The following is a 26,475-nucleotide window of genomic DNA, read 5'->3' as shown; positions in this document are numbered from 1 at the left end:
GCAGCACTCAGGAAACTACAGCAGGAGGATCTTGAGTTTGAAACTGTCCTTCTAGGCACACCACACCTTTCTTCCGCTCTGGCTCCCCGCTCCCGGCTCCCCCTGCCCCCCTCTCTCTCACACACACACCCTAAAAAAAAAACAAAAACAAAATGCTGGTAATGGGCAAAAAAATTCTGGAAAAGTGATATACCATCTTGAATTTTACAAGATTTTTAGAGAAAAGTTGATAAACGTACGTGTGATGAATTCTGCAATCTTATAGTTGGTCTCCCTTTCTAAACAGATTTAGGAGAAGCCTAAGAAAGGCCCCTTGAAGTTTCATGTTGCAGCTCACAAGAGCACTCTTGGGTTGGAAACTCATGTCTTTTGACTTCCAACACATGCAGCACTCAGGAATTGGGCATAACGTGGTTCCGAAGGATGGCAGAGCACACGTGTGGAACGAGGCAGGGGCAGAAATCAGCCTTCAGGAGTGAAAGGAAACTGAGTCATGAGGGCATCAGAATAAACCCAGGGCAGAAAGTGAACTCCACAGGAGTCAGGAGACTTGGCCAGGGAAGGGTGACCAAGGCTCCGGCGGGGCTGATGGGGGAAGGGCTAGAAAGAGGAGGGTGGGAGGAGTGAGCGGGATGGGGAGAGCGGTGTGTACCTGGTGTGTACCTGACCTTGTCCAAAGGGCCGCAGGGTCCGCAGGGAGGACCGTCCTGGCGAGTCTGGCGGGGAGGGAGGCTTTGCCATGGTCCACGCAGGCGAGGGATGGTGGGTTGGGAGACGTGTGCTTACCGGGGCCGGGAGTGCGTAGGCCAACGCCCCCCCCCCCCCCCGTCCTCGCCGCGCCGCCCCCCGCAGCCCCCCGCCCCCCGGCACCCGGGAGGGAAGTGGAGGGACCGCGTGGTCCTCAAGGGCAGGGGTACAGAGCCCCGTTCCCGCAAGGCCCCCACGCGCTGTCCTCCTCGGGGCGCTCGCCCGGCCGCGGCTGCTCTGTGCTGGACAGAGGACGGATCAGGGGCCGAGTGCGCGTCAGACACGCGCTCCACCCGGCTCCACCCCGGCTCCACCCGGCTCCACCGCGCTCCACCCCGGCTCCACCCGGCTCCACCCCGGCTCCACCCGGCTCCACCGCGCTCCACCCGGCTTCACCCCGGCTCCACCCGGCTCCACCCCGGCTCCACCCCGGCTCCACCGCGCTCCACCCGGCTCCACCGCGCTCCACCCCGGCTTCACCGCGCTCCACCCCGCTCCACCCGGCTCCACCCCGGCTCCACCCGGCTCCACCGCGCTCCACCCGGCTTCACCCCGGCTCCACCCGGCTCCACCCCGGCTCCACCGCGCTCCACCCGGCTCCACCGCGCTCCACCCGGCTCCACCCCGGCTCCACTCGGCTCCACCCCGGTTCCACCCCGGCTCCCGCTCCGTCAGCTCCGGGACCCGCTCCACGGGGAAGGCAGCACGCCAGGACGTGAGTCCAGAGGGACAGCTCCAGACAAGGAGCAGAGGAGACGAGCTCGCTCCCGGCCCCGGCCGGCCGCGAAGGGCGCGCGCGCCGGGCCGCCCTCCGAGGAGGGTCGGCGGGTGGCGGCGTCGGGCCTCTGTGACGACCGCCGCCCGCCGCGCAAGGCCCTCTGGGACTCGTAGTCTTTCTCAGGCTGCGGGAGTGGGATATGTTAATTTATGCAAACGAGATGCTCTTCCCGACTCGCCCGACCTTCCTGTGGGTCCCCGGGCTCAGACACGGGAAGTTTGAAAATTCCCGCGGCGCCGGCGCCGGAAGCGGGAAGCCTCGCGAGAACTGCAGTCCCCGCCGCGCGGGCCGGGCTCCTCCTCCCGCTGCCCGGGCTGCCCTCCCTCCCTGCCTCCCTCCGGGCTGTGTGAGTGAGTGACTCTGTGTGTATCCCTGGGTCCGCCGGGGTAATGCGCCGGACGGGGCCGCGGCGGCCCGGGCGGAGCGGGCGGAACCGCGAGGATCGGCGCCGCTGAGCGGCGCTCCGGCCCCAAGCCGCGTCCCGCGGGTGTCCGGGAGGCCGCGGGCGGCGTCCGCGGGCGGCGCGGCGAGGCGGGCCGCGTCTCCGGGGCGATGCGGTGACGGGCCGCGCGGCGCAGCGCGCGTCTCCTCGAGCCTCCGGGACGCGGCGGCCGGGCCCCGCGGGCCGAGGTAGGCGGGGATCCGGGGCGCGCGGCGCGGCGCGGCGCGGCGGGGCGGGGCCGGGCCTAGGCCGGGCCGGGCCGGGCCGGGCGCGCGGGGGCCGGGCGCGGGCGGGGGCCGGGCGCGGGCGGCGGCCGGTGCGGCTCGCTCAGGCGCGGGGCGGTGGTTACATAACCTGCTGCGCGGCGGAAGGAGGCACATGGCGGCGGAGACGCGGAGCGGATCGCAGCCCTGGCTGCTCCCCGGCCTGCGGGGCGGCCGGGCCCCGCGGGGCCCCGGCTCGGTGGAGACCCTGGCGGGCCTTCCCGCGGGAGAGGCTGCGGGCGAGCCGCGCCCGCCGGGCCGCGCGCGGGCCCCGCTCGGGTGAGTCGCGGCGGGAACAAAGTTTGGGCCGCGTTTCCGAAACGTGGGGCGCGGGGCTTGCGGAGCGAGGGGCCCGATCGCGGACGTGTAAAGCCGCCGGGGCCCGGGGGGCGGCGGGGGGCGTCTGGCCCGCTCGGGGCGCCCGCCCGGGACGCCGGGGGCCGGCGGGGCTGGGTTGGCGGGGTGCTGGGCTCCCCCTCCGCGCAGCGCCGGCCCCGTCCGCGGCGGGGAGGCCGGGGTTTGTTTATTTTCGGCGCCGGGACCGAACCCCGGGCCTCGCACGTTCTGAGCACGCGGCGCGCGCTCGCGGCCCCCGCGGGCCGCTCTTAAAAATGCCCTCCCCGGCCGCAGGGGCCTCGATGGAACCTGCGTCCTCTGGAACCACACGCAGCCCCTTGGGAAATGGGACTCGCGGATTTCGAGCCCTTCTCCGCTGAGCTTCCGGGGAAAGGCTCTGGGAGAGCGGGCTTCCACCCGCGATGGCCTGCGCCGTGGGAAGTCCGCGCTCTCTAGTCACTTTGGGTCCCCCCACACTGCTGTTGAACTCACACACCCCTTGCTAGCTTAATGTTTGCTGGCTGGCGCTGGACCACTGGAGCCGGTCTTCAGTGCGACTTCTTGCTGGTAGTTTTGGAGATCGGATCTTCTGGACTTGGAACCAGGATCTCTGGATCTGAACCTGCTCAGTAGCAGGAATTGTGTGAGCCAGCAGATCCGGACTGTTCCTAGCTTTTAGTGTAATACTGAGATGTCTTCAGCTCACAAGGTATATAATTGCTTCATGAGCTTTTTATTATTACTTTTTTTGTGGGTCATGGGGCTTGAACTCTGGCCTGGGCACACTGTTCCTGAGCTCTTCAGCTCAAGGCTACCGCCCTACCCTTAAGTCAAGCCCCACTTCCCATTTTCTAGAGGTTAATTGAAGATAAGAGTCTCAGGGCCTTTTGTGCCCAGGCTGGCTTTGAACCTTGATCCTCAGATCTCAGCATCCAGAGTAGCTAGGATTACAGGCGTGAGCTGTTGCGACTTGTAAGCTTTTAAAAAGGCCATTTATTTGGGCTGGGAGTTTGGCCTAGTGGTAGACTGCTTGCCTATTATGCATTAAGACCCAGGTTCGATTCCTCAGCACCACATACATAGAAAAAAGCCAGAAGTGGTGCTGTGGCTCAAGGGTAGAGCTCTAGCCTTGAGGAAAAGTCCAAGGACAGTGCTCAGGCCTTAAGTTCAAACCCCACAACTGGCCAAAAAAAAAAAAGACCATTTATTTTATTTTATTTTTTATTGTAATTAATAGGAGGGTTACATTATATTCACCAGATAGAAGGTGCATTACTTCACATACATTGACACTCTTTCTCATGTCTTGGAAGACCATTTATTTTATATCTATGGGGTGGGGCTATATATCTTGATTTAAAATTTTAAGATCTTTAGTATGGTGATTGCTTTTTTTTTCCCCTGACAGCCCTTATCCTCCCCAGAATGAAGTCTCATTGCCTTAGCCTGGTTCAAAGATCTCTTAAGTCTACTAGCCTCCTGTTTACAACTTCTCTATGTTTCAATTCACCATAGTCTCCACTACTCCTGGGCCCATCCATATACCCGGGAAGTGTTGGAGTTCTGTTGTTTAGTCCCTTAGAAACTTCAGTTTGGAGTGCTTCTAATCATCTAACTTTACTTTTGTACTCTTATATTAACCCTACACTACTTTTTCCCTAGAATTTCTCATCATGTGTATCTTCATCCATTGTAGCATTTAGTTCTGTCTGGCTATGTATTTCTTCTAGAAAGAACACTTGCTGAGCATTGGTGACTAAGGCCTACCCTAGTAAATCCTCTGGACTTCATCTCCAAATATAACCAACACAAAGCAGTGCTGGAGGAGTGGTTCAAGTCGTAGGGTGCCAGTCTAGCAAACCTAGTAGGCCCGGAACTCAAATCTCAGTATCCCCCTACCCCACACCAAAAAAAAAGAAAAAATGTCCTTTCATTGTGCCCCTTTGATCTCATGCTGCCCAGACTGATCTTAACTTGTGTGCTGTAATGATTTTCCTGCCCTCCCCAGTAACTGGGACTGAATAAATGCCCCCAAACCTGACTGACTAAGATATTTTGTTATTTTTGGTCATGGGACTTGAACTCAGGGCCTGAGCATTGTCCTTGTTCTTTCCTCAAGGCTAATGCCCTATCCCTTGAGCCACAGTGACACTTGGTTTTTGAGTGGCTAATTGAAGATAAGAGACTCACTGACTTTAGTACCCAGTCTGGCCTTGAACTGTGATCCTCGGGTCTCAGCCTCCTGAATAGCTAGGATTGCAGGTGTCAGCTACCAGCACCCAACTTTGAATATTGGATCTAGGGGCTGGAAATGTGGCCTAATGGTACAGTGCTTGCCTAGCTTGCATGAAGCCCTGGGTTTTATTCCTCAGTACCACGCAAACAGAAAAAGCCAGAAGTGGCACTCTGACTCAAGTGTAGAGTGATAGCCTTGAGCAAAAGAAGCTCAGGGACAGTGCCCATACCCTGAGTTCAAGCCCCAAGACTGTCCAAATAAATAAATACAGAAACAATCTCACAGGTTTTGCTGCCTGAGCTGGCTTCAGACTGTAGTCCTCAAATCTCAATCTCCTGACTATTTAGGAATACAGACATGAAACAACAGCATCCAGCCATTATCTTTTTTTCTTTCTTTCTTTCTTTTTTTGGGGGTGGGCTAATTCTAGGGCTTGAACTCAGAATCTGAATGTTGACCCTGAGCTTTTTTGCTCAAGGCTAGAGTGCTACCTACCACTTGAGCCACAGCTCTACTTTCAGCTTTTTTGGTACATAATTGGAGATGAGAACTTTCCTCCTGGCTGGCTTTCGACTGCAGTCCTCAGGTCCCAGACTCCTGAGTCGATAGGAGTAGGAGGAGGAAGCAGGCATCAACACCTGGCTTTGCCACTGCTCATGTTGAAGATCATTTCATTTTATTTGTACTGTATACCTAAGATTGCTTGGATTGATTTCTTGATTCTGGCAAAATTGGTATGTCTCTCCAAATATGTAGAACATATGTTAGAATATTTTTTTCTTTGTTACTATAGGGGAATTTAAATGGGTGTTAGAGCTTTTTATAATTTTTGACTACTCACCTCTTTGTCTTAAATGCTTCATTGTGAATGAGCTTTTTAGGTTTCTTTATAGTTTACAGTCTGTCTTATTCTTTGAGTGTACTTTTATTAATAGGAACAAATACTTTGTGCGTGGTAGTGGTTAAACATTCTTGTCTAAAAATGCTCAAATTTATTAGATTTGGGGTGTGGGGTTTTTAAATTTTAGAACATTTGCGTATTCATAGTGAGATATCTTAAAGATGGGCTCTATATTTAATTTATGCCTATATACATCTTGCACACATAGCCTGAAGATTTGATTCCCCTCGTCCCCAGTCCTGTGGCTTGAACTCAGGGCCTGGGCACTGTCCTTGAGCTTTCTCAAGGTTAGAGCTCTACCACTTGAGCTACAGCACCACTTTTGGCTTTTTCTGTGTATGTGGTACCAAGGAATGGAACCCAGGGCTTTGTGCATGCTAGGCAAGCACTCTACCACTAGGCCACACTCCCAACCCCCTGAAGCTAATTTTGTACAATAAATTTGGTGTTTGTTACATGGAGTGAGATGTGGAATTTTTCCCTTCCAGGTGTCATGTCAGCACTCAGTGTTTCAGATTTTAGATTTTTAGATTAGGGATACTTAACCTGTTAAGTTTAACTAACTGGGAAATAAGAGGAATATGCACAGTCTGTAAATAGAGTAGTTAACTCTAAAGAGAAGGAAGGACACAATTCACAGGAGACTACAAACTTTCCAGTTTGTCTGTTTGCATCCTTACAACAATAAACTTATAGATACAGGCATTTTGCAAGATGGTTTCTGCTACTTCTGCTACTTTTCCTTAACATTGTAATGCTTTCATATTGTTACATGTAGCTGTAATTCTTCTCTGTTGATTTTTCATGAACTTTACATTATCTCATTTTTAATTTTTTCAGATCTACTTGACCATTTCTTTATAACTTTTAGCTTCATATTTGCCAAGCTAATCTTTGATTTTGGTAACTAAATTAAACATTTGTTTTATATTCTCTGATGATGTCAATAGCTGAGGACTTTGATGGTCTGATTTGAATATAAAGCTAGAGGATCTTTATGTGACTTTGGTGGTGAGGTCATTTTCTTCTTTCTTTTTTTTATTTTTTCTGGTTGTTTGTGGTTCTTGAACTCAGGGCCTGTATACCGTCCCTGAGCTCTTTTGCTTAAGACTAGTGCTCTACTACTTTTAGCCTTAGTGCTACTTCCTGTTTTCTGATGGTTGATTGGAGATGAGTCTCTTGGGCTTTCTTGGAACTGCAGTCTTAAGATCTCATCCTCCTGTAAGTCTCAGCCTCCTGCATTTTTAGGGTTATAGGCCTGAGTTACCAGTGCCCAGTGGTCATTTTCTTTACAACTTCATCTTTACAGTTCCAGAAGTATATGATTTTGTTTTGTTTTATTGGTCTCTGGGCTTGTAAGAGTCTTAGCAGTCTGAGACATTATTACTTCACTATGAGTAGAATAATAAGTGAATTTTCATTTAATTTGGTTTCTGGGCATAAATTTGTATGAAGAGAATTTACTTTTTCTCCATAAAGCCTCAAAGAGCTGTGGTCGGTGTAGACCTTATCCCCTTCTTGCCTTGCTGAGTGTTTCGCTGTCCGTTGATTGGTGGTACTGAGTGCTCTCTACAGCATCAGGGTCATCAGGCTCAGATTTGGTACTCAAAGCCAGCTTTCCTACTTTTTTTTGGCCAGTCCTGGGGCTTGTACTCAGGGCCTGAGCACTGTCCCTGAACTGCTTTTGCTTGAGGCTAGCACTCTACCACTGACAGCTTTTTCTGTTTATGTGGTAGGGGTGAGGACTTGAACCCAGGTCTTGATGCACGCTAGCCAGGCACTCTGTCACTAAGGCACATTCCCAGCCCAATTTTAGATTTTTATCCCTCCATTAAAGGACATACAACAAAGAGATAACTACACTGGATACAAGATGGGTCAGGAAGCTGAGATCTAAGGATCATGGCACAAAGCCAACTCAGGCAGAAAAGTCAGTAAGAGTCTTATCTTCAGTTATCCACCAACAGCTGTAAATAGAGATGTGACTTGTGGTAGAGCATCAGCCTTGAGTGAAAAAGCCTGACAGTTCCCAGGCCCTGAGTTCAAGCCCATGGCCCTCCCCAAAAGCAAACAAACGAGATACATTTTCCTAAGAGAGACTCTCAAGTCTCTGTGTACAGAGTAATGTCATTTATAATAAAATTTTAATTTTACTTCATTTACTGTCATGTGTGTCTAAATGTATCTGCCTTCCTGGAAAAAATGAAGTATTACACAGTGGTGTAAATACATCATAGTAATGCTGTCTTTAAAACATTCGCAGCGGAAGTATGCGAGACTTAGCAGCTCACGTAACTAGTGGTCTCCTACGCTTCCCGGAAGTGACTGCGCAAGCCCTTGGAGAAGATGAGATAACACTGGAGTCTGTGCTCCGTGGCAAGTTTGCTGCAGGTAAAATGATGTTGCTGAATATTTTAAGATCAGTTGTTAAGGACATTTTTTGGTTTCTTTAACATGGAAGAAAAAAAAAACATGGGCAGAGTTGTTTTTGTTTTTGTTTTGTGTGTCATGGGGCTTGAACTTGGCCTGGGCACTTTCCCTGAGCTCTTCAGCTCAAGGCCACCACCCTGCACCTATGCCTGGGCCTGGGCGCTGTCCCTGAGCTCTTCAGGGCTACTGCCCTACCCTTGAGCCAAGCCCCACTTCCCATTTTCTAAAGGTTAATGGGAGTTAAGAGTCTCAGGTCCTTTTGTGCTTGGGCTGGCTTTGAATCTTGATCCTCAGATCTCAGCATCCTGTGTAGCTAGGATTACAGGCGTGAGCCACCACCGACTTTTTTTCTTGTTTTCTTTTTTTAATGCCAGTCCTGGGGTAAGAACTCAGGATCTGAGCATTGTCCCTGGGCTTTCTCAAGGTTAGAACTCTACCACTTGAGCCACAGCACCTTCTTCTGGCTTTTTCTATGTATGTGGTACCGAGGAAGCTAAACCAGCTCTCTTTGCATGCTGGGCTAGCACTCTACCACTAGGCCAAACTCCCAGACTTAGTGCTATTATCTTAAATGTGAAAGTAGTTAATGGTACTTAACTATATGCCAGGCACTGTAGTAACTTTTCATTGACTTAGACATTGTTCTTTGTAAGAAAATGAACAAATTTTAACCTCTTGATCCTAGTTCCACTGATAACAGGTGGTAGAAATGAGCTCAGAACCCGACTATTTTGGGACCCCCACTATGCATATTATATAACTTCTTTTAAATATGTAATACAGCCAACTGTTCATCTATAGCATAATAAACATCTCAACTTTGTACTAATTGCCAAATGAAAATTCAGGGACTGTTCTTAATTCTGATTTCAGTCACCTGTCCATATTTATTACCAAGCAGATTATAGTAGTTCTACCTAAACGGTGTATCTCTAGTCAAATCCAGTTTTCTCTGTTTTCACTTCAGTCTCCGGGCAGTGTGTCATCTCCCTGCTTGTACTCTCTTTGTACTCTCTACACTTTCCCTCTTCTCTTTGTTTACTGGAATAACATTTAGAAGCAAAACAAATTGTGTGACCCACGTTGAACCTTGCTGTGACTTAATATTAAATAGGCAATGTAAAATTTGGACAGAACTATACTTAGGAGGGTGTTCCCCAATTTTCTCTCTCTCTTGCGTCTTGTAGCTTGAACTTAGGGCCTAGGTGCTGCCATTTTGAACCACAGTTCCCATTCTGGTTTTTAAGTGGTTAACTAGAGGTAAGAGTTTCCTGGGGACTTTTCTGCCCTGCTGGCTTTGAACCACTGTCCTCAGATCTCAGCCTTCTGAGTAGCTAGGATAACAGGGGTGAGCCAGTGATGGCCAGCTTGCAATTTTCTGTTTTTACACTGGTGAACTCTTCAGATACAACTGTGTTACATTTTATACCTACCATAGCTCCTATTTTACACCTTTAAGATGTAATGTTAAAGTCTAACCCCTGGAGTTAATCTGACTTCATATCTATTTTGGTACTATGTTATTTTGTAACTGATGTTAGGCAAGTTAGACAGCATTGAAAGTGTTGTTCTTTTTTTGTTTGTTTGTTTTGGTCATGAGGCTTGAACTCTGGGCCTGGGCACTGTCCCTGAGCTCTTCAGCTCAAGGCTAGTGGTCTACCACTTTGAGTCACAGTGTCATTTCTGGTTTTTGAGGTTTACTGGAGATAAGAGTCTCATGGACTTTTGTGCCCTGGCTGGCTGTGAATTGCAGTTCTCAAATTTTAGCCTACTGAGTAGTTAGGATTAACAGGCATGAGCCACCAGCACCTGGCTAGCATTGACTTCTATAAATGATTACAGGTGTCATTTTGGGGAAATAGTGATGTTTTGTGGAATGAGCTATGTATTGAAATACTTAATATGTGTAGTTCTGTTGTGTAGTTGTGGAACTAAAGCACTTGTGGCTCATGCCTGTAATCATAACTTACTCAGGAACCTGAGATCTGAGGGTTGAGGTTTGAACCTACCCAGGCAGACAAATCGTATCTCTACCTAGCCAGCAAAAAGCCAGAAATCAGGTGTGACCCCGTGTGACTCATTCTAACCTCACACAAAAAATAAGTAAAGTAGGCAATATTTTTATTCATTTTTTTTCTCCCTAGGAAAAAATGGACTAGCTTGCTTGGCTTGTGGTCCACAACTTGAAGTTGTAAACTCTGTAACAGGGGAGCGGTTGTCTGCATATAGATTCAATGGAGTCAGTGAACAGTCTCCTGTAGTTCTAGCAGTGAAAGAATTTTCCTGGCAGAAGAGATCTGGATTGTTAATAGGATTGGAAGAAGCAGAAGGGAGTATTCTGTGCCTTTACGATCTTGGTATCTCAAGAGTTGTTAAAGCAGTTGTTCTTCCTGGAAGGGTAAGTGCTGGTTAAGAAACCTGTTTACAGGAGAATGTGCATATTGAAAAAGCACTGAACTGTGTACTTATAGTTAATACTGTTTTGTCTGAATTTTTTCTTCAGTAAAGAGATTAGGTATTACCAAATATACTATTGTATTATACATAACATTTAAAACATAGCTTTCTTATTCTTTGTTAGAAAATTCCAGTGCAAGACATGATAACTAATGACTAATGTTTCTGCTTTATGTGAAAAGTATCATCTACATCTTCTTATCTTGCTTGTAAATGAATATAAAAATGTATGTTTAGGGGCTGCATGGCCTAGTGGTAGAGTGGTTGCCTAGCATGCATGAAGCCCTGGGTTCCATTCCCCAATACCACATATGCAGAAAAAGTCAGAAGTGGTGCTGTGGCTCAAGTGGGAGAGTGCTAGCCTTGAGAAAGCCCAAGGACAGTGCTCAGACCCTGAGTTCAAGTCCCAGGAGTGGCAAAAAAACAAATGCCAATCCTAGGGCTTGAACTCGGGTCTGGGTGCTGTCCTTGGGTTTTCTCGAGGCTAGCGCTCTCGCACTTGAACCACAGCACCATTTCTGGCTTTTTTCTATGTATGTGGTACCAAGAAATCAAACCTGAGTCTTTGTCCATGCTAGCCAAACAAGCACTCTACCACTAGGTTAAACTCCCGGCCCTGGCAAAAAAAGTTTTTTAAAAATTTAAAAATATCGGGCTGGGAGTTTGGCCTAGTGGTTAAAGTGCTTGCCTAGCATGCATGAAGACCTGGGTTCGATTCCTCGGTACCACATACTTAGAAAAAAGCCAGAAATGGTGCTGAGGCTCAAGTGGTAGAGCTCTAGCCTTGAGAAAGTCCAAGGACAATGCTCAGGCCCTGAGCTCAAGCCCAGGACTGGCAAAAAAAAAAAAAATTTAAAAATATGTTTAAATAATTTTTATATTTCAGATTATAGCTTTGAGGCAATATGGAAAACATCTTCATTGTTAGGATTTTAACTACTTAAATAATGGATTCATTTATAATTTCAATTATTCGACCATACATAGGATTTCCATATGTCTAGACATGGAAATATTCTGAGTTATTTCTTCAGGTTTACTGCTGGATTTCTACATATACTTGAAATGCACATATAAGAGCAATATTCTTTCCATACATGGTGTTGGAAAAGTGACTATATTCATACAAATAGATGTACATGTGTGTACATGGATAATACCCTGTAGGATAGATCCATTAATTTATGTTATATAATTATATACAATGTAAATGTTGCATAGTAAGTGTATATATGTGTGTGTGTATGTAATAAACACCATCCTAGAACAGACTTTTGAAAGTCTACTTAGAAGGACACAAAAGGACAAAACTAGTTGAAATCGAAGACCTGTGATACAATGTCTGGTTCAGAAGTAAATGTTCAGCCTGATAGCTTATATATGCTTTCACACGGTAAACACGTCAGAGTACAAGAAAGATTTTAAAGGTTTCGTCTGGGAGTGTGTCCTTGTGGTAGAGGATTTACCTAACATGCACAAAGCCCTGGGTTCTATTCTTGAGTACCACATACACAGGAAAAGCCAAGGTGGTGCTGTGGCTCAAGTGGGAGAGCACTAACTTTGAGAACGTTCAAGGACAGTACCCGGGCCCTGAGTTCAAGCCCCACGACTAGCAAAAAAGAAAAGTTTTTTAAAGATTGAGTTAATTCAACTAGTTGCTTTAGTGCTTAATATAAATCAGGCTGTGTGTGTATTAAATTGCAGGCACATATCTACAACCTGGGTTTGAAGGCTACAGTTGGAGGGGGGTTGCTTGAAGGCCAAGCAGGCCTATCTACATAGCGAGACCCTGCCTCACAAACAAAAGCAAGCTAAACACATTTAGAGGATACTCATTTGAGTAAAGTTATTTGTGAAGAAGAGTTAATAAATTTCTGATAGCTCCTTTGCACTGAAGGTTAGTATCATAAGAAAAAATGAGCAGAGGAGGAAATAAGAAGATTCAAAGATTAGTGACTAAAATAGCTTCAGAGGAACTTAAAGTAGCTTGGCAGTTATTGACTCAGTAACAATATCATCTCTGTATTTTTCACTGCCTTTTTTAGAATTGATTGTGGTTTCACAGATATATTTGTATGAGGAATGCAAGGCAGGACTGATTTTTACCTTTCAATGGGAACTTAAAACCTAGTATTTACAAATGTTATTATAATAAGTAATAAAGTCAGTTTAAAAATAGCTTTCAGAATTGGGAATAAAATATTTGTGTACTAATGATACAGAGAAAGAACCAGACTTTTGTCTGTCAAAATATATTATAGCCTGAGAAACTTTTTTGGCTGTTGTTGGCTCGAACTCAGGGCCTGGGCTTTGACACTGCATTCTTTTATTTAGTGCACTACTACTTTAAGCCACAGCTACACTTCTGGTTTTCTGGTAGGTAATTGAAGATAAGAGTCTCACAAGGACTTTTCAGCCCCGGCTGGCTTCTAACCATGATCCTCAGATTTCAGCCTCCTGAGTAACTAGGATTATAGGTATGAGCCACTGGCATCTGGAACAAACTGGCAATCAGTTTTTTTCTAGGCCACTTATTGGAAATGACCAATTAAATATAGATACTTAAAACCTGACTCATAGGACTAAGGGGAAAACTAGTACTCTGTAAAGTAGCTACTGTGTATTTTCTCTTTTTGCCAGTACTAAGAACTGAACTTAAGACCTGGCTTGCAATTTTTTTGCTTATGAAATTAATTTCTCCAGTTGAACTGTGTTCAAACTGTGATCCTCTTGACTTCAGCCACTTGAAAAGATTTTAATATTTTTATTTATTTATTGCCAGTCCTGGGGCTTCAACTCAGGGCCTGAGCAGCACTATCTTTGGGTATTCCTTAAGGTTAGACTTCTACCTCTTGAACCACAGCACCGCTTCTGGCTTTTTCTATGTATGTGGTACCAAGGAATCCAACCAGGGTCTTCATGCATGATAGGCAAGCACTCAACCACTAGGCCATGCTCCGGCCCCTTTATTTTTTATTTGTTTGTTTGTTTGTTTGTGGGTCGTGGGGCTTGAACTCGGGGCCTGTATGCTGTCCTTGAGCCAAGCCCTACTTCTCGTTTTCTGAAGGTTAATTGGAGATAAGAGTCTGAGGTTCTTTTGTGCCCTGGTTGGCTTTGTACCCCCATCCTCAGATCTCAGCCTCCTAAATAGTTAGGATTTACAGGCGTGAGCCGCTGGGCCCTGTCCCCTTTAATATTATTTTTAAAAAATTTATTGTTATTGTTAAGGGTATGTACCAGAGGGGTTACATAAGAATTTATTTTTGGAGGTACTGGAGTTTAACTCAATGCCTTGCATTGCAAGGCTACTCAGGATACTGAGATCTAAGAATCCAAGGTTCAGAGCCAGCCCAAACTGAACAATCTGTAAGACTGTTGTGTTTTTTTTTTTTGGCCAGTCCTGGGGCTTGAACTCAGGGCCTGACCATGGTCCTTGAGCTTTTTCAATGCTAGAGCCTTACCACATGGGCCACAGCACCACTCATGGCTTTTTTTCTATGTATGTGGTACAGAAGAATCATACCCTGGTCTTTGTGTTTGCTTGGCAAGCACGCTACCATACCGCTAGGCCAAACTCTCAGCTCCAGTTTGTAAGACTCTTAGGTCCAATTATCCACCAGAAAACCATAAGTGACACTGGCTCGAAGTGGTAGAGCACTAACCTTGAGCAAAAGAGCTCAGAGACAGTGCCCAGGCTCAGAGTTCAAACCTCACAATCAACAAAATCAACCTTCATTGTCAGTGATCCCATTATTGCCTAAGCTTAATGTGAAGTACTTTATAATACATTTAGAGATTGCTCCTCCTTTTTTTTCTTATTTATTTTTGTTTTATTTATTATTATTATTATTATTTTTATTTATTTTGGTCAGCCCTGGGCTTGAGCTCAGGGCCTGAGCACTGTCCTTGGGCTTTCTCAAGGCTAGAGCTCTACCACTTGAGCCTCAGCACCACTTCCGGCTTTTTTCTATGTATGTGGTACCGAGAAATCGAATCCGGGTCTTCGTACATGCTAGGCAAGCACTCTACCACTAGGCCAAACTCCCCGCCCTGAGGTTGTTCCTCCTTAATCTAAATAGGAGCTGAATTTGTGTGTCCAGAAGGTTGTCAAGGTCCTTTGTGTGCCTGTGCATTCATGTGTGTTTCTGCTAGTGTTAGGATTTGAAAAGGTAATGTTCTGCCGCTTGAGCCCTGTCCCCAGATAAACAAATAAAATTATAAACAGTCTAGTATGAAAGAATTGCATAAACATTAAATACACCAGTTACCACAAAGACGAGCCGAACACACAGTAAACCTCAATGAACATTACTTAACTGAATTTTCTTTTCTTTTCTTTTCTTCTTTTTTTTTTTTTTTTTTGGCCAGTCCTGAGGCTAGAACTCATGGCCTGGGAACTGCCCCTGAGCTGCTTTTTTGTTCAAGGCTTACCACTCTACCTTTTGAGTCACAATGCCAAGTATGGCTTTTTCTGTATGTGATACTGAGGAATCAAACTTAGGGCTTCATACATGCAAGGCAGGTACTCTACCACTAAGCTACTTTCCAGCCTTAACGGAATTTAATTTAATTTATTTATTTATTTATTTGGTGGGTCATGGGACTGTCCCTTAGCTCTTCAGCTCAAGGCTACCACCCTACCCTTGAGCCAAGCACCACTTCCTGTTTTCCTGAGGTTAATTGGAGGTAAGAATCTCAGGTCCTTTTGTGTCCAGGATGATTCTGAACCTTGATCCTCGGATCTCAGCGTCCTGAGTAGCTAGGATTACAGGCATGAGCCACAGTGCCATGCTCTGAATTTTCAGTATTAAAATAATACTGTAGTTGTTGATATAGCTAAGATTCTATTATATTGCTTGGATTCTATTACTCCCAAATATCAAATATAAACATTGGGCTCCTATAGTTGATAATTAAAATCTTGTAACTAATCTGCTTTAACTTGACATTTTGAAGAATGGATTGTCTTCCTTTGAAGAAAATTAATCTAATTACACATTCTGCTTTCTAGGTAACTGCTGTAGAACCTATAACCAATCATGGAGGAGCCAGCGCGAGTACTCAGCATTTACACCCAAGTCTGCGATGGCTTTTTGGTGTGGCAGCCGTCGTTACTGATGTTGGACAAATCCTTCTTATCGACCTGTGTTTGGATGATTTAGGCAATCAAAATGAAGTAGAAGCATCAGGTAATTACTAAGTTTTTACTTGAAAACAATATTTGAGTAAATGAATGTTCTCCATGTTTGAGCAAATGAATGTTCTAATATAAAGGATTATTGTCCTTGTTTTTTGGTCAGTTTTGAACTCAGCGTGGGCGTTGTTCCTGATCTCTTCGCCCAAGGCCATCACACTGCCACTTGAGCCACAGCACCACATCTGGTTTTCTGGTGCTTAATTGGAGATAAGCACTTCTCATGAACTTTCATGCCCCTTCATGCCCAGGCTGGCTTTGAACCGTGATCCTCAGATCTCAGCCTCCTAAGTAGCTAGGGTTACAGGCGTGAGCACCAGTGCCCAACCAGGTTTTTTTTTGTTTAGTCACTTTTTAATACAAAAAATAGTCTAATTTACTTCTTTTTAAAATCGTGTTCATTGAGGCACTATGGACTCTGCATGTCACCCCATTTTGTTTTGAGTATTGTTACGCAAAAGTTGACTTTGAGCTGAGCACCAGTTACTACCTGAAATCATTCTTACTCAGGAGTCTGAGATCTGAGGACTATGGTTTTTAAGGCAGCACAAGCAGACAAATCTATGTCTGCCTCTTATCTGTAGCCTTGAGCAAAAGAGCTCAAGAACAGCAGCCAGGACCTGAGTTCAAACCCTACAATCAACAACAACAATATATTGTTTTTCAGGCAGGAAGCATGGCATAGTGGTAGAGTGCTTGCCTAGCATGCACAAAGGCCTGGATTTGATTCCTCAGAATCACATACACAGAAGGCTAATATTCTACCACTGAGCCACAGGGTCACTTCCAGTTTTCTGGTGGTTAATTGGAGTGTAAAGTCTCATGGATTTTCTTGCCTAGGCTGGCTTTGGACTGTAGTCCCCAGATCTCAACCTCCTGAGTAGCTAGGATTACACACGTGACCCACTAGCACTCACAGAAAAACAATTCTGGCATGATACTTGAAATTGGGGGGGGCATTCTTAGGGCTTGAACTCTGGGCCTGATGCTGTTCCTAAACTTTTCTGCTCAAAGGTGATATTCTGGATGAGACACAGTTGTACTTCCATTTTTTCCCCATAGTTAACTGGGGATAAAAGTCTCACAGACTTTCTTCTTCCTAGCCTAGCTTCAAAGCATGATCCTCAAATTTCAGCCCCCTGAGTAACTAGGAATGGGCCAACAGTGCCCAGCTCTGTAGTGAATTTTTGAAGCTGCATAGTTAACATAAGATTACTATTCTGGGCCGGGAGTTTGGCCTAGTGGTTAAAGTGCTTGCCTAGCATGCATGAAAACCCAGGTTCGATTCCTCAGTACCACATACATAGAAAAAAGCCAGAAATGGTGCTGAGGCTCAAGTGGTAGAGCTCTAGCCTTGAGAAGTGTCCAAGGACAGTGCTCACGCCCTGAGTTCAAGCCCAGGACTGGCAAAAAAAAAAAAAAAAAGATTACTATTCTGGCTTAACATGATTTGTTACTACTTTTTATTTTTTTAATTACCTCAGTTGACTTGATGGTTTGAAATGTAACTTGTCCTTTTGTTTTAGACCTTGAAGTTGTAACTGGCGTTCCAGCTGAGGTACCTCACATCAGAGAGAGCGTGATGAGAGAAGGGCGCCACCTGTGTTTTCAGTTGGTGAGCCCTTCTGGTACCGCTGTGTCTGCTCTCAGTTATGTGCCCAGGACCAATCAGCTGGCCGTGGGGTTTTCTGATGGCTACCTAGCATTTTGGAATATGAAAAGCTTACAAAGAGAGTAAGTCTAAATTTTATTTTCTTTTGGTAGTTCCTTTTTCAATATATCATACATTCACTTGTTTGAAAATTAGCATAATAGTGACTATGGCTTATCTTTCACTATATTGTTAAATCATAACTTGATATGTAGGAAATGATGTAGCATAAGAGTTTGGGAAGCCAGGCACCAGTGGTTCACGCATGCGAGCCTAGTTACTCAGGAGGCAGAGATCTGAGGAAGAAGGTTCAAAGCCAGCTGTGGTAGAAAGCTGGAAATGGAGCTATATCTTTAGTGGTAAAGCATTAGCTTTGAGCATAAAGGCTCATGGACAAAGCTCAGGCCCTGAATTCAAGCCCCAGGGCCAGCAAAAACAAACACTGGTAAAAACAAGCAAAAAAGCTAGATGTATGAGAGGAGGGGGTCGGGGAGGGAAATGGGGACAAAAACACAAGAAGAGATAGCAATGTTTATTAAGTAATGCACCTTCTATCTGGCGAATATAATGTAACCCTTCTATTAATTACAATAAAAATATATTTTTTTAAAAAAAGCTACAAGTGGCACAATGGCTGAAGTGGTTTAGACTGCTATCCTTGAACACAGAGAGGCTCAGAGACAGTGCCCAAGCCCCAAGGCTGGCAACAAAAGAAGATTTAGGTTGTTTCTTGAAAAGCATTGCAGTCCCAGTGCAGTGACTCACGCCTGTAATCCTAACTACTCAGGAGGCTGAGATCTGAGGATGGAAGCTCAAAGCCAGCCATGAACCTCTTACCTCCAGTTAATCACTAGAAAAGGAGGAGTGGGGCTGTGGCTCCCAAGGTAGGGCCATAGCCTTGAGCTGAAGAGCTTAGGGACAGTGCCCAGGTCCAGAGTGGAAGTCAAAAGAAGACTGGAATTAGTTTAATGATCTCTCTTCAAAATCTATTCTGTAAAACATAATATGACCCTATTGGGATACAAAAGTATCTACTGGATTCATTTATTTTTGTGTGAGAAAGAAAACACAATTGTATCCATTTCCTCTGCATATATTTATTCAGTAGAGAAGTTTATTAATTTTAATGTGAAAAACAATCAGACTTAAAAATAAGCAAGCAGAGCCGGACACCAGTAGCTCACACCTACTCTTAGCTACTCAGGAGAATGAGATCTGAGGACTGTGCTTTGAAGTCAGCCTGTCTTATCTCCAGTAACCGCCCAAAAATCAGAAATGATACTGTGGCTCAAAATGGTAGAGTGCTAGCTAGCCTTGAGTGGAAAAGCTCAGTGACAGTACCCAGGCCCTGGACTTCAAGCCTCATGACCAATATGTTTTTTAAAAAGCTAGCAATGTACTGATTTTTGGTCTGTTACAGGTATTATACACAATTGGAAGGTGGAAGAGTTCCTGTGTATGCTGTGATCTTTCAAGAACCTGAGAATGATCCTCGTAATTGCTGTTACTTGTGGGCAGTTCAGTCCACACAAGATAGGTTAGTAGATGCATGTAATTCTTAAAAATACTTGTCATGCTGAGAGTTTTCACTGTAATCCAGCCAGGTGCCAAGGAGACTGAGGCAAGAGCATCACAGTCTGAAGTCAACTTGGGCAAAAAGTTAGCCAGCCAGCTCCCAGCCCTCATCTCAGCCTGTGCCTGTCGTGTTAGTAACACAGGTGACACGGGGAGTATTGCTAGGATTTCAGTTCAGTCTTAATGTCCAGTTCAGCCTGCACATTAATAACTAAAATAATAAAGTAAAAAGTTTATGACTTAAGTGGTAGAGCATCTTCCTGGAAAAGTGCAAGATCCTGAGTTCAAATCCCATTATGTCCAAATGCAGATCAAAACCAAAAAAGAAAAGAGCGGAGCACATGCAAGACTCTGGTATGTGCTTCCCCAGCCCTGCAAGAACCAAAATAAGCAGAATAGGAGCAGTCAATTTCTTTTAGAAAACTTGGTCGTTTCTTTTAATGAAAGCAATATCATTTGAGGAATGAGGGAGTGACTGTTCAAATTATTATAAAAGTAATTATTTCCATGTGTTTGAATAATTCTGATTTAGCAAGTTGAAATTGCACTTATTCTCTTGTTCAGAGTGTTATTTCAAAACTTAAAATAGTATTAAATAAGTACTTTCTTTTTTTTCACATTTTCTTTCTTTCTCTTTCTTTCTTTCTTTCTTTCTTTCTTTCTTTCTTTCTTTCTTTCTTTCTTTCTTTCTTTCTTTCTTTCTATGAATTGTGGGGCTTGAACTCTAGTTCTGGGTTCTGTCCCTGAGCTCTTCAGCTCAACTCTACCGCTTTGAGCCACAGCACCACATCTAGTTTTCTGGTGGTTAATTGGAGATAAGAGTCTCACGGTCTTTAGTGCCTTGGCTGGCTTTGAATGGCGATCCTCAAGTCTTAGCCTCCTGAGTAGCTAGGATTATAGGCTTGAGCCACTCACCTGGCTTATTAATTTCTTTTTAACCCCCCCTCCTTCTCTCCTCCCTCTTTTATCCTTCCTTCCTTCCTTCCTTCCTTCCTTCCTTCCTTCCTTGTCCTCAGGCTTGAACTTGGGACCTGGGTTCCTGGGTGCTGTCCCTGAGCTTCTTTTTTTTTGCTCAAGGCTAGCACTCTACTACTTGAGCCACAGCACCACTTCCAGCTTTCTCTGTGTATGTGTTTCTAAGGAATTGAACCCGAGGCTTCGTGTATGCTAGACAAGCACTATTACTAGGCCACATTCCAATCCAGTAAATACTTTTTTTCTCTCTTCTTTTTTTTGGCCAGTCATGGGGCTTAAACTCAGGGCCTGAGCACTGTCCTTGGGCTTTCTGAAGGCTAGAGCTCTACCACTTGAGCCTCAGCACTGCTTTCAGCTGTTTTTTTTTTCTCCTCTATGTATGTGGTACCAAGGGATCTAACCCGGGTCTTCATGCATGCTAGGCACACTCCCAGCCCCATAAATAATCTTGCTGAACAGTTTTTAAGGCCGCCTGCTCATGAGATCCTCTCTTCTCATTTTTGTCCCCATTCTGCCTACTCCTTTTGTATTCACTTGTATTCTCTAGCTCTCCTGCCATGCCTTACAGGAAATTCATACAATTTGGGTGAGTTTTCTCTATCTTAAACTCTTGACTTGAGCTTTTGTGCTCAAGGCTAGTGCTCTACCACTCAGATCATAGCTCTACTTCCAGCTTTTTGGAGACTCTACAGTTTCATGGGCTTTCCTGCCCTGACTGGCTTTAAACTGTGATCTTCAGCTCTCAGCCTCTGAGTGGCCAAGATTACAAGTGTGAACCTGGCTTTGAACTGTGATCCTCAGATCTCAACCTCCTGAGTGGCTAGGATTATAAGTATGAGCCACCTACGCCCAGCATGTTTAGTGGTTTAATAATATATTTTGTGTATCTCAGCTGATTTCTGTTTCTTTTCAGTGAAGGGGATACTTTGAGTTTGCACTTGCTTCAGTTGGCCTTTGGTGACAGAAAATGTTTGCCATCAGGACAGATCTTATATGAGGTAAATGATTGTGAGAATGATATTTTAAGTGTACCTACAGTTATAGATATGAGCCATGGTGCCTGACCCACCCTCTGTGTGATTTCCATCATGGAAGTGTCTGTGAAGACTTGTTGGTGGTAAATTTGAGGGTTTATATCTACCTTTTTTTGGGTCATCAGTCTACCTTTTTATTTGTGTTGGTTGAGGTATGTGTAAAATTGTAGAGCCTTTTTCAGTGATTTGTTCTGTGTTTTCTTTGTATTGTACTTTAAATTCTATTAAGACTTGTGGGTTTTATATTATAGGGATTAGAATATTGTGAAGAAAGATACACGCTGGATCTGGCCGGTGGCATGTTTCCTTTGAGAGGACAAACTAGTAATACCAAGTTGTTGGGATGCCAGAGTATAGAGAAGTTCCGATCTCATGGTGAGAGAGAAGAAAGCATGAGTGAAGGTTGGTTAAGAGCATCCCTCGGTGGGGGAGGGAATGAGGCGGAGCAGACTTAAGTTTAGTCATGGTTACAACATCAGTGGGAATGGGTGGCGTGAGGGAGGGACAGAGCACTTTTTAGAATGTGTGAGGGCTTGTGTTCAGTCTCTGGCACTTGAGAGGAGAGTACTACATCATAAGAAGGCTCGGCATTTATCTTGATTCAAAATTTATGACACATTTGTTTCTGTAGTTCATATATAACTTTTACTTAAAAGATTAAGGTGCTGAACTTATTGAAGCTTGCATGAAATACTAGTTAATTCTTGCTCTCTTATGTAGTGATAAAAAACTGAAAAATTGAGTGCATGTAGTGGATGAAGGAACCCTGTGTTTAACGGAACTGTCAAAATAAAGACGTGGTCTCCAGTCTTACCTCGTAAGACCTGCTTCCTTGTCACCTTGAGTATTTTTTTCCTGCTAAAGTGTAGCACAGATTTTTGAATTATTGATTAGATTTCATTTCTGCCAATAGTTATATCCTTTCACTTATTTTAAACTTGTTTCCCCATACACTTACCTGAGCCTTTTTGGAGGAATTTGGTTGGAAGATTAAATGAGAATGTCATCCTGGGATGTTTCATCAGGGCTTTTGATTACTTATGTGATGCATTTTTTTTCCCCAAAACTTTTTATTATGGGTAAGGCCATGAAACTTGACAAAGTTTGAGAAGAACTTGTTTGATCTTAACACAACTTCTGGTTTATAACTTAACTCTGTCCATAATTCAGTCAGGTACATGTGCAGTCAGGTAGTAAAGAATATAGGAAAGATCAACATTCATTGTAAAAGTCTGATTGTTTTTCACACTAAAATTAATAAACTTCTCTATTGAATAAATATATGCAGAGGAAATGGATGCAATTGTGTTTTCTTTCTCACACAAAAATAAATGAATCCAGTAGATACTTTTGTATCCCAATAGGGTCATATTATGTTTTACAGAATGATTTTGAAGAGAGATCATTAAACTAATTCCAGTCTTCTTTTGACTTCTGACTTTGGCAAAGTGCTTGATGGCTGTGCCCTTACTTTCCGAATGTTGTACATGTGACAACTATGAAACTCACGTACTTGCTGTGAGGACCAGTGTGTCTATTATTAACACCCCAGAGCAGTTAGGATAACAACCTGACAGTTGGGATGCTGTGGATGGCTCTTGGTTCCATTCTGGGACCAAGAGTTGGGCCTAGTGGTAGAGTACTTGCCTCGCATGCATGAAGCCTTGGGACCACATCAGAAAAGGCCAGAAATGGTGCTGTGTTAGTGAACTTCTTCATCTCACTACTGACAATGCTCACCTCTGTACTTGTGGCCCTTGTTTTGTTTGTTTTGCCAGTCCTGGGGCTTGTACTTAGGGCCTGAGCTCTGTCCTTGGGCTTTCTCAAGGCTAGAGCTCTGCCACTTGAGCCACAGCACCACTTCTGGCCTTTACTGTGTATGTGCTACCAAGAAACCAAACTAGGTCTTTGTGCATGTTAGCCTACCATGAGGCTAAACTCTCGGCCCCTGTGGTCCTGTTTTTATAGACAAACATGGCTAAAAAAAACTTTCCTTCTAAACTTCTTATTCTTTCTTTGTTTTCATCCTTTATACTAGTCCAGTCCACTTGACTTTTCTCCCTTACCAAATGACTAGGCCAGTGTTTCTCACCCGAGATTCCTCCACCTGCTAAAGATACCCTTTTAAGAAGCTTCTGTGGTACCACCTATGTACTAAGGAGAATATTTGTTGAAATTATTTACTACTTTCTACTGCCAGCATCTCAAAGTTACTGAAATGTTAACAGGAACAGATCAAGATAGTCTTTTCTGATGAATACTTATTATTCTGAAAAAAAGAAATTGGGGTTAGAGTTGTGGGGCGGGTTGTAAAGCATCAGAGCAGGTGTTCAAGTCCCAATCTCTGACCAAACACAAACAGAGAAAGAATAAGTAGTCAAGAAAAAAATAAGTGACCAAATGATAGGAATGTGTTTTGACAAATCTAAACCCTAACTTTAGTTGATGAGAAAATCTTGTTATGATTCTGATGGTTTCCTATGAGTATTTTGTTGTTAAAATTGGCTTCCTGTATCTTTCAGCGCTGTCTCCTGACACCAGTGTTTCCATCTTTGCCTGGCAAGTGAACGTGTACGGACAGGGAAAGCCTTCGGTCTATCTAGGGCTTTTTGACATCAATCGTTGGTATCATGCACAAATGCCAGATTCACTAAGGTATGATTAGTTCTTTCCTCCTCTCCATTCCTATGTCTATACCTGATAAAGGACTTAATCGCTTATGTTGAATTTCCTTTTAGATCGGGAGAGTATCTCCATAATTGCTCTTACTTTGCATTGTGGTCATTGGATTCTGTTGTGAGTAGGACTTCTCCCCATTACATCTTGGATATACTAGTGCATGAGAGAAGTTTAAGTCGAGGAGTTCCTCCTGCATATCCACCTCCAGAGCAGTTTTTTAACCCAAGTACTTTTAATTTTGGTAAGTATTCTCTGACTACCTTTTGAGAAAAGTAACGTGGAGAAATAGAGTGAAGCTTATGTGCTTGTAGTTTATGGTGTGTCACGTTCACGCCTCAATATTTAACACGATTGATGAATACAAGGAAATTAACATGAGAAAATGCTAACTTTCACAATTTGTGATAAAGTTTTTAGTCTTTGAATTAAAATGCTTAGAAAAGTTTACTTAAACATTTTATTCAGTGTAATAATTGTATTTCCCAGCAATGTTAGGATAAATTATATTGCATGAAAGCCATTCTATGCATGACACTGAAGTAAAATTTTATAACCTTTTTTAGATGCTACTTGTCTGTTGAACTCAGGAATCATCCATATCACTTGCACTGGCTTTCAGAAAGAGGTGAGCAATGACTTAGCATCATAAATTGTGTTTCTGAATGAAACTGAATTCAAATGTTATAATACATGTGACTCATGAACTTAATTATTATATTCATATATATTATCTTGAGCCATGCTAGTTTTAGGAGATTAGTAGCTAAATAGAACTGTTTTTCTTTCACCAGTCTTGGGCTTGAACTCAGGGTCTGGACACTGTCCTTGGGCTTTCTCAAGGCTAGTGCTCTACAATTTGAAGCCTAACACCACTTCTGTCATTTTTTATTTATGTGGTACCAAGGAATGGAACCAAGGGCTTCGTGTATGCTAGGCAGGCAGTCTACCACTGGGCCACGCTCCTAGCTGAAATAGCATTAGTTTTAACAACAGCTTGCCAGAAGAGACCTTAGGATATCTTTAACAACTCTTTGAGATTGGCCACCTTTCGCAGAGTTTGATAGTATTTTCCATCAAAAATAAAAAAATAACCTAGAGGGGCCGGGAGTTTGGCCTACTGGTAGAGTGCCTGCCTACCATGCACAAAGACCTGGGTTCCATTCCTCGGCACCACATACATAGAAAAAAGCCAGAAGTGGTGCTGAGGCTCAAGTGGTAGAACTCTAGCCTTAAGAGAGTCCAAGGACAGTGCTCAGGCCCTGAGTTCAAGCCCAGGAATAGCAAAAAAAAAAAAAAAAAAAAAAAAACCTAGAGAAACATATCTTTTCATTGATATCAGCCAGTGGAAGTACACGTAGGTATGTGAAGTTTATCAAGATATGTTACCAAATCAGGAAGCTTTAGAGAAGGTTAACAGGATCAAAAAGGTTATATAAGCTACTCATATACATTTTAATTGTTCATTCATAGCTGAAAACGCTTAATTGAGTTTAGGAACCCCTATATTTTCCTTGCTTGTGCAGTCTCTTCATACTTTATTTATCTGTTACAGACTTTGACTTTTCTAAAGAAATCAGGACCGTCTCTCAATGAAGTCATTCCTGATGGTTATAATCGTTGTCTTGTGGCAGGCCTTCTTTCACCAAGACTTATTGATGTTCAGCCTTCCAGTTTAAGTCATGTAAGATGATTTTACTATATTCTTTCCGTTGGAATCCATGTGCTTATTAGCTTTTTTTTTTTTTTGCCAGTCCTGGGCTTGAGCTCAGGGCCTGAGCACTGTCCTTGGCCTTTTCTCAGGGCTAGTGTTCTACCCTGAGCCACCACACCACTTCTGGCTTTTTCTATGTATGTGGTACTGAGGAGTCGAACCCAGGTCTTCGTGCATGCTAGGCACTCTACCACTAGGCCAAACTCCCAGCCCTGCTTATTAGCTTTTTATGGTCATAAGAATCTACTAATATTTCTTGCAAAAGTGGATAAAGTGTAGACTCCCCTTTCCTGGTTTAAACTTACAGCTTCTTGCTTATTCTGTTTGCTTGCTTGTTTGCTTGCTTGACACTCTACCACTTGAGCCACACCTTAAAACCAGATTTTACTTTATGTTGTGGTGTTAGCCTGGCACTCCTTCTCTTTTTTTTCTTTTTTCTTTTTTTTTTTTGCCAGTCCTGGGCTTAAATTTAGGGCCTAAGCACTGTCCCTTGGACTCTCAAGGCTAGAGCTCTACCACTTGAGCCTACTGCACCATTAGGCCAAATTCCAGGCCCAGACATCTTTTTTTTTTTTTTTTTTTTTTCTGTCAGTCTTGGGCTTGAGCTCAGGGCCTGAACACTGTCCCTTGGACTCTCTCAAGGCTGTAGTTCTACCACTTGAGCCTCAGCACCACTTCCGGCTTTTTTTTCTATGTATGTGGTACCAAGGATTTGAACCTGGGTCTTCGTGCATGCTAGGTAAGCACTCTACCCCTAGGCCACACTCCTGGCCTCCTTGCAGACTTTTTTTACTCTGGCTGGCTATGAACTGACATTATCCAGATCTAAGTCACCTGAGTCTCTGGGTACAGTTACAGGCTATCAGTGTTCAGCGTACGATCATGTTTTCTTAATAATTAATTGTCTTATTGAAGCATTTGATATATGCCCTATGATTCATTTATTTAAAATGTATAATTCTTACATTCTCAAATCTTAACCTCCTGAGTAGCTAAGATTATAGGTGTGAAGCAGAAAGCTCTCAGCTCATTATCTGTCTTGAACATGAGTTTCCAGACTTTTTTG

General features: G+C 44.1%; 1 protein-coding gene across 2 annotated transcripts in view; it reads left to right on the top strand.

Annotated features, from left to right (window-relative positions):
• Positions 1–2,108: 2,108 nt before the first annotated feature.
• The window catches only part of Ahctf1 (AT-hook containing transcription factor 1), a 61,711-nt gene continuing 37,344 nt past the window's right edge, over positions 2,109–26,475 (top strand). The window contains exons 1-12 of one of the 2 annotated variants that reach the window (XM_090341534.1): positions 2,109–2,155; positions 7,967–8,094; positions 10,278–10,531; positions 15,602–15,779; positions 17,311–17,518; positions 18,856–18,972; positions 20,899–20,983; positions 21,271–21,421; positions 23,542–23,674; positions 23,758–23,939; positions 24,262–24,323; positions 25,251–25,379. In XM_090341534.1, the coding sequence (XP_090197660.1) occupies positions 7,974–8,094; positions 10,278–10,531; positions 15,602–15,779; positions 17,311–17,518; positions 18,856–18,972; positions 20,899–20,983; positions 21,271–21,421; positions 23,542–23,674; positions 23,758–23,939; positions 24,262–24,323; positions 25,251–25,379 (1,620 nt within the window). In that variant the 5' untranslated portion in view covers positions 2,109–2,155; positions 7,967–7,973. Of the gene's footprint in view, positions 2,156–7,966; positions 8,095–10,277; positions 10,532–15,601; positions 15,780–17,310; positions 17,519–18,855; positions 18,973–20,898; positions 20,984–21,270; positions 21,422–22,612; positions 22,721–23,541; positions 23,675–23,757; positions 23,940–24,261; positions 24,324–25,250; positions 25,380–26,475 lie in introns of those variants that run through there. The other variant, XM_090341535.1, reaches the window with a different exon arrangement.

This window comes from Megascapheus bottae, chromosome 10, assembly GCF_031878675.1.
Source record: "Megascapheus bottae isolate mThoBot1 chromosome 10, mThoBot2.hap1, whole genome shotgun sequence".
NCBI classification, from domain to species: Eukaryota; Metazoa; Chordata; class Mammalia; order Rodentia; family Geomyidae; genus Megascapheus; species Megascapheus bottae.
The sequence above is the reverse complement of the archived record's forward strand: the minus strand, read 5'-3'. Positions and strand labels throughout refer to the sequence as shown.